This window comes from Notamacropus eugenii, chromosome 3, assembly GCF_028372415.1.
Source record: "Notamacropus eugenii isolate mMacEug1 chromosome 3, mMacEug1.pri_v2, whole genome shotgun sequence".
NCBI classification, from domain to species: Eukaryota; Metazoa; Chordata; class Mammalia; order Diprotodontia; family Macropodidae; genus Notamacropus; species Notamacropus eugenii.
The window spans coordinates 75,659,345-75,671,671 of NC_092874.1; the positions used below are offsets into that span (position 1 = coordinate 75,659,345).

At 39.8% G+C, this 12,327-nt stretch overlaps 1 protein-coding gene across 10 annotated transcripts in view; it reads left to right on the forward strand.

The window, feature by feature from the left end:
* CCNY (cyclin Y) overlaps positions 1 to 12,327 on the forward strand; it is a 306,697-nt gene that overhangs the window by 206,126 nt on the left and 88,244 nt on the right. For all 10 annotated transcript variants that reach the window (XM_072652032.1, XM_072652033.1, XM_072652041.1 and 7 more), the window contains one exon: positions 3,634 to 3,708. In XM_072652032.1, coding sequence (XP_072508133.1) covers positions 3,634 to 3,708 — 75 coding nt within the window. The remainder of the gene's footprint in view (positions 1 to 3,633; positions 3,709 to 12,327) is intronic.

A 12,327-nucleotide genomic window follows, 5' to 3' on the forward strand; every position in this document is an offset into this window, starting at 1 on the left:
GATCACAACCTGTTAGTGCCCTATGCATCTCCTCATAAATTACAGGGGTGTTGCCAATCTGCATCCAGGGAAGGAGTTTTTAAACCGATGAAAACATAGTTCCAGAATGACAGGAAAAGAAGATTCTAGTTAGAGAGGGATGGGATATAAACTGGGAAAGGAGGCAAGGAACAAAAAGGTAAGGGAGAGCCAGGACTCCATGAGAAAGGTGAGTGGATTGTTGAAAAGCCTGTCAGAGCCTTTGAAGGGGCCCGAGAGTTGATGATATATGTTCTTTGCCCTTTCACTCGTGTGAGTGACCATTACCACAGGTGTTTGCCTGCCTGTTGGCTTTTTTTTTTGTTGTTGAATTCTTTATGGCCCATTCCAGTTGGGAAAAAACAATTCTGCCACTTACATAAGGAGAGGAATGTTTTTAGCATCACAGGACTTCAACATTTAAAGGGGACAGTGGTGGTTAGTCTCCTCATATCTTTGTATGTCTCCCAGTATCATATCTAGTAGCAGGGGTGTGCTGAAGCGAGTTTGTACCAGCTCAAGCTACTTGTTTAATATTTAGTGCGAGCATTTATACCTCAGAAAATGGCAATGCCACAAAGAAGGACTTGAGTTATGGCTTTCTTGGTTGTCTAGACTTAAGAAAGCATCAGGGAAATGTTAATGATGTAGATCAAATTTAAAAGTGGGTCATATAAACATTTTTTTAAAGCTGATTGTTGGGGGCAGCTAGGTGGCACAGTGGATAGAGCACCAGCCCTGGAATCAGGAGGACCTGAATTCAAATTTGGCCGCAGATACTTATGAGCTGTGTGACCCTGGGGGGAGGAGCTTAACCCTCATTGCATCAACAACAACAACAACAAGAATAACAAAGCTGGTTGTTAAACATTTGCCAGCAACAACATCAACAACAATAACAAAGCTGGTTGTTAAACATTTGCCAGCATACTCCTGCATAGTAAGCACTTAAATATGTACTAAATGAATGACTTTTACAGATGTTTAAACTGAGGTTCAGAGAAGTTATGTTGAAATGCTAGGAATATGAAGGAAGTAATCCTGTTGTGCTCTGCCCTGGTCAGACCAGGTCTGGAGTGTTAAATTCAGTTGCATTCATCATTGTTAAGTTAGAACAAGTATGGAAGAAGACATCTGATGTGGTGAAAGGCCTCTGAAAATAAGTTAGAGGAAATGGAGATGCATTAGGCTTGGAAAATGGAAGACTTATTGGAAGTGGGAGGTGAAACAATAGCTATTATTTGAAGGTCTGTGTCTTGGAAGATGGGTTAAATTAGTTCTTTTGGGTCCCAGAGGGCAGAATTAGAAGCATTGGGTAGAAATCACAAAATGATATGGTTGGGCTTGATATTGGGAAAGTCATCCAAATAACTAGAGTAATTCAAAAGGTCATCCTTAAGAGGAGGTCAAAAACAAACAAACAAAAAAGCTGGACAACGATGCGTCAGAGATGTAAAAGGAATGCTTTTTCAGGCTTGGCTTTAGCTAGATGACCTTCAGAGATCCCCTCCAATGCTGAAATGATTGATTCTGGGAAAGTACTGAGGCCCAGTCTGGTCCGATTTTCATTTTATAGACACTCTTGATACCATATGGCTTAATGATTAGCATTTTCTACTTTTTGCCACATGCTGATACTTCCTTTGAAGGGGGTGTTGTTGGGGACAGAATACCCTAGGTTTTTTTCTTTCTCTGTCTTTTAAAAAGTTGAGTTTTCTACCTTAATATGGGGAGAAAAATAAGGATTCTTCTGTAAAGGCTCCCAACATGTGGCTTGTTTTGGGGAGAATTCTGAGAGACTGAAGGTATACAAATATTTTTGTCACCAGGGAAAGGAGATGAGCAAAATGCCAGGAGAAAGGGAATAAATTTAGGTCAATTGATTGACTGTTGGAGAGCCCCTCACACTTCATTGGTTTTCAGCTTTTGTGCTCAGTAGTCCAGGGGATATATAGAACCTATTGTTTGGAAATAGTGTCTTGAACTTAGAGGCAGAACCTACGTTTAGGAAGTACTGGTGCTTGTGATTTCTTCCCTGAGACAAGAAAAGCTTGTTTACTGATCCTGTTTTGCAAAGCTACCTCCTCACCAGTGAATTCACCAAACATTTCCCAAGTACATACTCTGTGCCACACACTGTGATAGGCCCACTGCAATCTGGCTTCTGGTTCTCATTCTCCCTGCTCCCTGTCCCCACCATGGACGCTGTTCTTGATGATCACCAGTGACCAGTCAATGCCCAAATCCAGGAGCCTCTGTTCTGTCCTTATCCTCCTTGGCCTCTTGGTAACTTTTGACCCCATTGATCCACTCTTTTCTTGAGGATTTTATCTCCCTTGGTGTCTTCAGCACTGTTCCCTATTATTCCATCCAATCCTTCCTCCATCCCCTCTCTCTGATGTCCATTTTTTTTGCAGCAATGATTGAATTTGAATTAGATTTTAAACTCATTTATGTAACTGTATGTTTTGATGTTCCAAGCTAATTTGACTAGTAATCAATTTACTTTAGACATTTTTTTCCTCCTTCCCCCTGCTTCTTTCTTTGTCCCCATCATATGTCTCTATTGACATCTTCGCCTTTTCGTATGCTAGCCTCCAGATAATCCTGTCTGGCTGTGTTCATCCTTTGTTTTCAAAGAAGACCATTGGAAAATTATGACATGACTTGCATTTGTTGTCTTTTTAAATGAATGGGAAAACTGCTTCCAGTGAATAGATTCTAAGATTCTTGTACTGTCAAAGAAGAAAAAACAATTCTTTGCTACCATCCTACTGCAAATTCTTGACAGATGTTTTAGCTTTTGGATGAAGAAAAGTCTTTGACAAAGTACAGTTTGGAGATACTAGTCAGACCAGTCACCGAGTTCCCCAGCCCTTCATAGGAACATACATTTAGAGCTGGAAGGCATTTCAGAGGTCACCAATTTCATCTCCTTTATTTTACAAATGAGGAAACTGAGACCTGGAAGGATTAAATGACTTGCCCATTGTCACACAGAATTAGCATTCCAGTCTAGGTCCTCCAGCCCCTGTGCTCTTGGCACAGTGCCAAAAAGACTTGATGCTTCTCTCTCCAAAGAGTGCTGCCCAGTCTGGGAGCCTATGAAATTCTGTCATTCCAGTGTGCATTCACTGTGATTTAGCAGGCTCCTGGGGTGGAAGGGCAGCATTTTCCAATGAGATACAAATTACTGGTAGACAGTTGTCCTCAGTGTCTGTCATGTATGTATGTATGTATGTATGTATGTGTGTATGTGTTTTCATATTCCTCCTTCATCCTCCTTCTCCAAGACCCTGAACTGAAACCCAAAAAGTTTACTAGCACAAGAACAGGTTTTTCTTCCTCCCTCCCTCCCTCCCTCTTTCCCTCCTTCTCTTCCTTTCTTCCTTCCTTCCCTACTTTCTTCTTTCTTTCTTTTCTTTCTTTTATTCTTTCTTTCTCTTTTCTTCCTTTCCTTCTTCCTTCTCTTTGTTTCTTTCTCTTTCTTTTCTTCCTTTTTTAAGGACATCTAACGATATGATCACTTAGTCATTAGGAGATCTGACAGTTACTATACTATTAATTCTCACTTTTGCGATATAGTTCATATGTTTTCATTTTGTTTCTTTAAAGATTTGAACATGGAATTCAACCCTTCAGACCACCCTCGGGCCAGCACAATATTCCTCAGTAAATCTCAGACCGACGGTAAGTTATTATTTATGTCTCTTTTTCCTCTTCTAAAAGACATTGTAGGCAGTTGGCCTTTATTTAAGTTTTGCCTTTTCTTTTGATTTGCAAGGTCACACAGTAACTTCCAGGGTCTCTTGTATTGCCTAGAGTGTCTTTGATGTTTGCCTCTTAGTGGGGGTGGGGTGGGGTGGGTAGACTTTAAGTAAAAGATACCTGTAGCTCCTCCTCCTTGGAAGAGGTATCTCAATCCTTCCAGTCCTTTCAAACTGTAGAGGGGCATGTTCCAATCCACATTCTTCTGATGTCTCTCAGAAATTTGTTTCTTTTTGGAGGTAGTAGCTTCTTTCCTGTAAGAAATGTGCTACGTCTGGCTTAGCTCTAACAACAACATTATGCAGACTTCATGTGAAAAAGCTGGAAACAACCAAATGTATCCTCAGCTGTAAGAAGAGAAATTCTCTTGTTGCAAAATAATAACAATAATAAAGCAATAATTTTATTAGCATCTATATAGTACTGTAAGGTTTGCAAAGCACTTTATAAATAAATAATCTCACACACACACACACACACACACACACACACACATATACACATACACACAGATAACCTTATTTGTTCCTTACAGCAGTCCTAGGAGGAAGGTGCTATTATTATCCCCATATGCAGAGAAGGAAACTGAGACAGACAGAGGTTAAGTGACTTGCCCAGAATTACGCAGCTAATAAGTATCTAAGGCCAGATTTGAACTCAAATTTTCTTGACTCCAGGTCAAACCCTCTCTCTCTATTTACTGTGCCACCTAGCTGCCCCACCCCCAAGAAAGTCCAGCACGAAGGCCTTCTTGCTCATCTTAACCTGTTGGTCCTTGTTCTTTTTTAATTCTCTTTGCCTGTCTCACTGCTCTGCTGGCCCTGCTATGGCTCTGCTGTTATGGGGAGAGAAACTTACATAATAAAACAAAATAGAAATGGACTTGTTAAAAGTTGATCAGATAACAGAAAGACTACTTAACCAGGGGAAATTTGTTAGGGAGGAGGCTAACACATTGCATTGAAACACGTGGATCCCCAGGAGACTCCTTCTGAGACTAACCCTCACCAAATAAACTGGGAAAATCTTTGAGTACTGAACTGATTTAAGGAAGAACCTAACTGTATTTCAGATTTGACCTTTAACCTAAAGGATTAAAGTTATTTGCAAGAGCAGGTTATTTTTATTAGTTGTTATATAATGATATTGTATATGGTTTCTTTGTGAAGGGGTGGGAATTATGTTAATTTGTTATTGATGATCTCTGTGCAGACAGATCACTCTTGATCTGATATGGTTTAATTTCAGTACTTTTAAGAATTCATGTGATTGCATTTGGTGAAGCTGATCTCTCTAATACAGATTCTCCCTTTGTCTAGACCTTAATCTGTGGCTTTCAGGATGGCCCAAAATATTAATGACTTTGTGATCAGCCATCCAGTGGTGCATCTCTATGAGCTTATCCAGGCTAATCCTCAAATAAAATAAACAGTCTGTTGCTAGCCCCAAACTTTGCAGCTCTATAGAACTGTGCAGAACTTTTTGCTCCACTGGTATTAGTTGTCTAGACTCCAAGATTTGACCCAGAGTCTGCTAAGTCCTTTATGACTGGAGCCCCTGCCTGGGGAGTGCTTGCTGACTGGTGGCTCCTCGTTCAGTGGTCCCTTGCACCTGGGACTGGCTCTACTTGTACTTCATTTATTCCCTGGCTACTTCACTGGCTACCATGTTGACATTCCCTGCTCCCCCAACCCTTCTGCCTTTGCAGGTTTGGAACTACAATCAATGAACTCTCTAACTGCCCCTTTGCTTCTCTATGGCACCTCTCCCCATTCCTGGCGACCACTCCTTTATTATATGCTCTCTCCACTATCAGAATTCAAGCTCTTTGAGAGCAAGGATTGTCTTTGCTTTTGTATTTCTGCATCCTGTTCTCAGCGCTGTGCTTGTTGTATAGCAAGCACTCAGTAGATTCTTGTTCATTTATTCATTCTTACCCTTATGAGGTACCACAAGGAGGACTTTGAGCATCAGATGGTTCTCTTTGTTCATGACAAATGAGAATGTGCTGAGAGCTTGAAAGAAATCATTACGATCCTAAAAGAATATGAACACATTCTGCCTGTTCTTTCTGACCAATTTTTCATTGAGTTTTCAAGGGAAATGGTAACTGTGAAGGGACTTGAAGTCTTATGTGATGGAGGGAGGGAGCTTTTGTTCTCTTGCTCTAGTGAAACTGGAGCTGTCAGAAGATTTGGGATGGCCAAGGGAGAGAAGGGGATGGCTGGAAAATTTGGGCCAGTGAAAAATGTGAAAGATAAAAGAAGTATATATAAGCTTTATGAATTCCATATGTGAAAAATAGTGGCAAAGTTTACTTAACTTCATTGTGTTTGACTTTTCTTCTAGGTTGCAAGCAGGGCTTGACTGGTAAATCTTAACAACCAGCTACTGGGGGATAAATGTTTATCACACTTCGTTTAATCTGCATTCTTTTTAAAAGTTTTAATAATATTTCATTTTCCCCTAATTATATTTAAAGCAACTTTAAATATATTTTTTAAAGTTTTGAGTTCTAAATTCTATTTCCCTCTTACTCCTTCCTTCCCCTCCCTCTTCTTGCTTCCTTACCTGAAGTGTAAAAATAGTAGATATGGTATTTTATTCTTAAGAACTCCCAGGTTCATAATTTGAGCATAACCAACCCAGAAATGAACTATATTGGGATCCATATATGGATATCCCTTACCCAGGTTTTTTTCTTGTATTAGCCAGATACAGAAACTATCCCATAAAGTTGGGGGGCTAGGGAGGGCAGTTGAGGGTCTCGAAAGAGACCAGCTTTCCATTGAATGATTCCTTATATCTGTACTACTGTATGCATATTATCTTGAACTCTCTGTCCATCCATGTCTCCATGTTCCTTGTTTTCTCCATGCCTCTATTTTTGCCTTTTGAATTATTCTAGGCACAAAAGACACTTTTTTAAAGCTAGGAGAGAATTTATATCTTCAGATGATTTAATTCCCTTTAATTCTCCTCTCTGTTGAACCTGATGTTCTTTCTTGTCTTTGCATCTCAATGACACCCTTTCATAATTCATGATAGGTTTGCACTTTGGATGCTAACTCTTTGTCCATCCTGAGTCACCTGGAGACAGATTTTCCTTTATATCTACATACTTAATCTGGAATTCATAAAGCTTATATATACTCTAAGTATTTAGTACTGGTAAAAGAGTACTAAATACTTAGAGCTTTTCAAGGTCTGCTGTTGAACTCAAATGGGCTATGTCATCAGTGAACTCTCATTTCTTGTTTTCTATGTGCCAGACATTGTATTAAGTAAGCTGTGGGGATACAAAGAGAGGCAAAAGACAGCCCCTGCTCTTACAGAGCCCACAGTCTGATGGGAGAGACATGATGCAGATAGCTATGTTCGAACGAGATTTAGACAGGGTAAGGTGCACCTCTGAGAGAAGGTGTTAAGATTAAGGAGGTCTGGGAAAGACTTCTTATAGAAAGTAGAATTTTAGTTGAGACATGAAGAAAGGCAGGAAAGCCAGGAGGCAGAGATGAGGAGGGAAAACATTCCAGCCACGTGGGCTAGCCAGGGAAAACAAGAGATGGAGATGGAATGTTGTGGAAATGAACGGGAACAGAGGCCAGTGTCACTGGATTGAAGAGTGACACATTGGGTAGAAAGTTTAAGGTGTAGATTAGAAAGATAGAGAAGGGTCAGGTTATGGATGGCTTTAAAAGACACAAGATTTTATATTGAATGTTGAAGGCAATAGGGAGCCACTGAAGTTTATTGAATATAAGCTGATGACATGATCAGAACTTGTGCTTTAGAAAGATCATTTTGACAGCTGAGTTGAGGATGGACCAGAGTAGGGAGAGAACTGAAGCAGGGAGACCAATGAGCAGGTTATTGGCAATTGTTCAGGCTGAGGGGATGATGCTGTCACCAAGATGGTGGCAGCATTTTGGACCTCCACCCTCAGAAATAATAACATGTGTATTTATTTAATTACATATAAATAATAAATTAATAGGACTGATTTAGATTATATCTGTAAGTATTTGGGGCTTTATTGAACTGAAGAGCTATTAAGCCTCTTTTTGTCCTAGATGTCAGAAAGATTGGTTTTGGTGGGAGGCTTTATCTCTGCATTCATAACTAGATGGGAAACCCCTTCACAACAGGACATTAATGGCTTGCTCACCATGACGGTTTAGCTTATCAGGCTTCTCCTGCTAGTGTGATTAGTCAGATAGTTTATGCAAAGCACAAGTGATTTTTCTCTGCAACACTTGTTATTAGAAAACAGATGTTATGAGCCATTTAAAAAGAAAGACGTTTCTATGCTTAGGATGTATATTCCTGCATGGGAAAAGATAGACTGTTCTTTTTACCTATCCCTGGGAGCACATGTTGTCATTGCTGTTGGGGGTGCAGGGTGGGGGAGGGAGAAGTTGCCCAAGACTTTTTATATTCTTTGACCCTGTCTTTTCCATCATTTCTGGTGTTGGATTTGTTCTACTGAAAAAAGTGTGGTCTACTTTAAAAATTACATTGAGTCTGTATAGTGCTAGTAAGAGTCAGCGTGGAGTCAGTCCTTGAAGGAGCATTTATTAAGTAGGTTGTGTTGGATGGAGAGCTCTCCCTAGGTAGAAAGGCCAAGTCTCTAGTCCAGCTGTATCACCCTGAGCCAGGAGTGGGAAACTTGTGGCCTCAAGGCCTCTTGTGGCCCTCTAGGTCCTCAAGTGCAGCCCTTTGACTGAATCTAAACTTCACACAACAAATCACCTCAATAGAAGGGTTTGTAAAACTTGAACTCAGTCAAAAGGTCACACTTAAGGACCTAGAAGTCCCCATGTCACCTTGAGGTCACAGATTCCCCTGTGAAAATCACTTGCCCCTGGGAAAATCACTTAACCTCTCAGTACTCCAGACATTTTTCCCATACTCTAAGTTGGCAGAGTAGGTGCCAGCCCGCACTGGAAGGAGAGAATTTCTTTTATACTAGTGAAAAATACAGTCTGAAAAATTACCTTTTTTCAATAATTAGAAGAGAATCAAAGGAAAAGAAAATTAACCATATTTCTAAAAGAGTCTTTGAAATAATGAAATGAATGAAAACTACTTGTCCAGTACCTGGCATCATGGTAAAATAGGCTAGAAATGAAGATATGGACCAACTTTGATCTGGGAGATGATTCTCTGTGCTTGCTCACATTTTCCTACCGAGCAAATTGGTAAATGATTAGAAAACAAAGGCTATTTAAGCTTTGGCTATCAGAAATACTTCCACACCCTGTCCATAATCCTTGTCATCATTCAGTATAACCACCTTCTCCTCTTTATATTCCCTTTTCTGGAATGTAACATCCTCATCATTCCATTCCCTCTCTATGTCTCGCACGGTTACTCTGACTCAAGTTGAATGCTTGAGTTCAGGTCATTTCAGGTCAGGTATAGCCCGGAATTCTCTACTAGCCTGGAATCATCTTGAAGATCTAGGGATACAAAACCATTTTAGGGAATTCCCCAGAGATTTCAGATATCATTAGGAAGTGTAGGATCCTGTTCCATAAAAGGTACCCTCTCATCAAAGATCAGAATCCCACCTCTTCCCCACTAAGGTAGTGATTACCTATTAATATCAATCAATCAGAAAACTTGTCTAATTTTCATCCCTTAATTTAGTGTAGTGATAAAATTTCCTGTTTGCAATTGGCAGAGCTCTTTGACTGACCCCAAGCTTCCCATGAAAGCAAAGTTCCATCTTATCAAAATTGACATTTTATCAGTGTTGCTACATGGCAGTGAGGTCTCAACTACCCCTGCTTCTGAAGAGCTAAAAATGAACATCACACAGAGGGGAATGGTGGGTATGAGCAGGTTGCAGCATGTAACCAGTGAAGAACATCCAAGAATACCAAGGGTAAAGGATGTTATTCAGGAACTGTATAATACAAAGAGAAGTTGGGCTGTCCCATGGCAAGAGTGAGGGATGACAAATGGATGGCCAGAGTGCTTTGCTGGAACCTTTATGATAACTAGAGAAAGTGAGGAAGATGTTGACCACATCATGTGGGACACTGAGGAGAGCCATTCAGATGGGTAATCTTGGATGGGTTACACTATGCACCACTGGAAGGAATTCTCAAATCAATGAGATCACAGATCCCTTGAGTATTTAAATAGTGATAAAATGGCATCCTTTGTTTTAAAAAGATTTGATAATTATCACCACCACCTCTCCCCCAGAGGTCATGGTCACATCCATGTGTGATTTTGGGGGAAGATTCAGGGAGAGGAGGACAAAATACTAGCAACATTTTTTCCTTTGGAGTCTGGGATAGGTAAGGTACAAAATCATGCAAGTATATGGGAAATCTTAAGCACGCAATGGGTACTCAAGAAATGTCAAAGTAAAGAGGGGAGTTCTGATTGGGGAACAGTCATCTGACATGTCTAGAGGGATCTAGTAGTGCTTTTACCATCAGGCAGTTGTTTCCAACCTTGCAGTAGCCTTACGGTCAGGAAATATTCCTTTGATGCCCTGTATAGGAGATCTGAACCCTATCCTAGTCCTGACTAACAACAAACTAGTTTTGTGTTTTTGGGCAAATCACAACTCCTTTGGGTCTTTTACTTGAGTGGACAACCTCCAAGGTCCCTTTTGCCTAAAATGGTTTATTTTTCTGTGGTTCTTCAGTTCTTCTTAGGGTTGTCTTACCCCAATACTCAGGTGTTTAGCTCATTAATTTCTCCATGGAAAGAAAATCTACAAGCATCAACAGACACTGGAAACACCTGTTCTGTTCTGAAAGTCATTTGGTGGTTGTTTTCATTTTGAGCTCACTTAAGGTAGAGGCAAAATACTAAAGAATGTGAGATAGTATTTTGCAGGTATGTTGAATGTCTTAGAAACCCAGTAGGTTTTCCTTGAGAATTAAGGATGTAGTTGTCTCCATAATATTTTTTTTTAATGATGAAGACTTATTAAGTTCTTCAGTATTCTGAACCATTGGCTGAGAGCACTCAGTATAATTGTTCCTCTTTTTTCATTTTTAAAGTAGTGGTTAAAGTGATCTTATATTTTGTTGCCTTATTTCTTGCCCAAATTCTAAACTTGCACCCGAATATGCTTCCTCAAATTCTCACTAAAAAAGCCCTTCTTCAGTCATCTAGCTGGTAATTACACACCTCCGGGACTCTTCATCTTCTAACTCATTAAAATAGGCAAACTGTTCTTCACATACATTATTGGAGCTTCTGCTGGCTGTCGTGAGAGCTGATTGTTAATTTTTCAGTGTGAGCATTTATATCTCACAAGTTGGTAAATGCTACCAATAAATTGAATTAGTGTATTGTTGATGGTCTTCTCTGTATTTAAGAAGGTGATGGAGAAAATGTTAATGCTGATTAAACTTAAAAGTGAGTCATGATTTTTCCCCCTGGGAGATCTGGTTGTTAAACTTTTACAAGTACACACCCCTGTTTCTATTTCTGTCTCTGTCTGTCCGTGGTCATCTGTGGTCCATCCAGCATGTCACCAGTATTGCCACTGATTTAGTTACTGTCATGACTGACTCAAAGTGGGGCATGTAAAAGTGGCAAGAAGGGCAAAGATGGAGCCTTCTGTAGTCCCATCTCACCTTAATCCCCCTTTTTAGTCCTTTTTTCTCTTAACTACTCAGAATAGAAGATGATGTCATGATGATCAATCACTGTACTTTTAGCATCTGTTTCCCCTTGCCATTCATTTCAGTACAACTCAAAGAAAAACATGTATCATGTTGTTTTTTCTAGATTGTATTTTTTGGTTTCTTCTAGATCCCTTCTCAGGTTGCTCACCTACCTCTCTACAGTAGGGGCATCTCCTGGGTCATGCTGGGTATTGAGCTTTAGTCAATTCGGTCCTTATAGTAAATTGGATCAGAAGACTCTGTCTTTTTCAGGGTCAGGTCCCCCGGGGTGCTATCCTTTGATGAGGACTTTTCAACTCTATAAGTTTGGAACCTCAGTAGTAGCTCATACAGGATTTATTACCTTTTCCTGAAACTAGCTTACACTATTCCAGGTTGGACAAGATTGAGCTATACTATAATATCAATTTGTTAATTTTCTTTGGGTAGTGACCAAATATTCTTGTTATCCATCAAGGGCTTTTCCTACTTGGCATGAAGTCAAATTTATAATTAAGTTGTTTGGTGTATTAGTGTCTTATGAGAATATTTCAATCTTGTAGAACCTGGTGAGCTGTCTTGATCCTGCTGTTGAGTTTACTTTGCTAGTGAACAGATATTTGTACCTACCAGGCTTGGTCATTTCCCTGACACCATGCCACCTAAAAATGTCTTCTAGTTAGCTGGGTAGAAACTATCACCTGTATATCATTTTTCTTTCTCTTTTCTTTCATCTTTTTTCATTCTTTCTTTCATCTTTTCTTTCTCTTTGTTGATGTCCGGCATCAACAAATTCTTATTCTCCATCCTAATTTTTCCCAACTTCAGGGTGGCCATCACTTTTTTCTTTTAGTAGTATTCACTGCAACAGTTCATTATCTTCTAGGAAGAATTTGTGTGG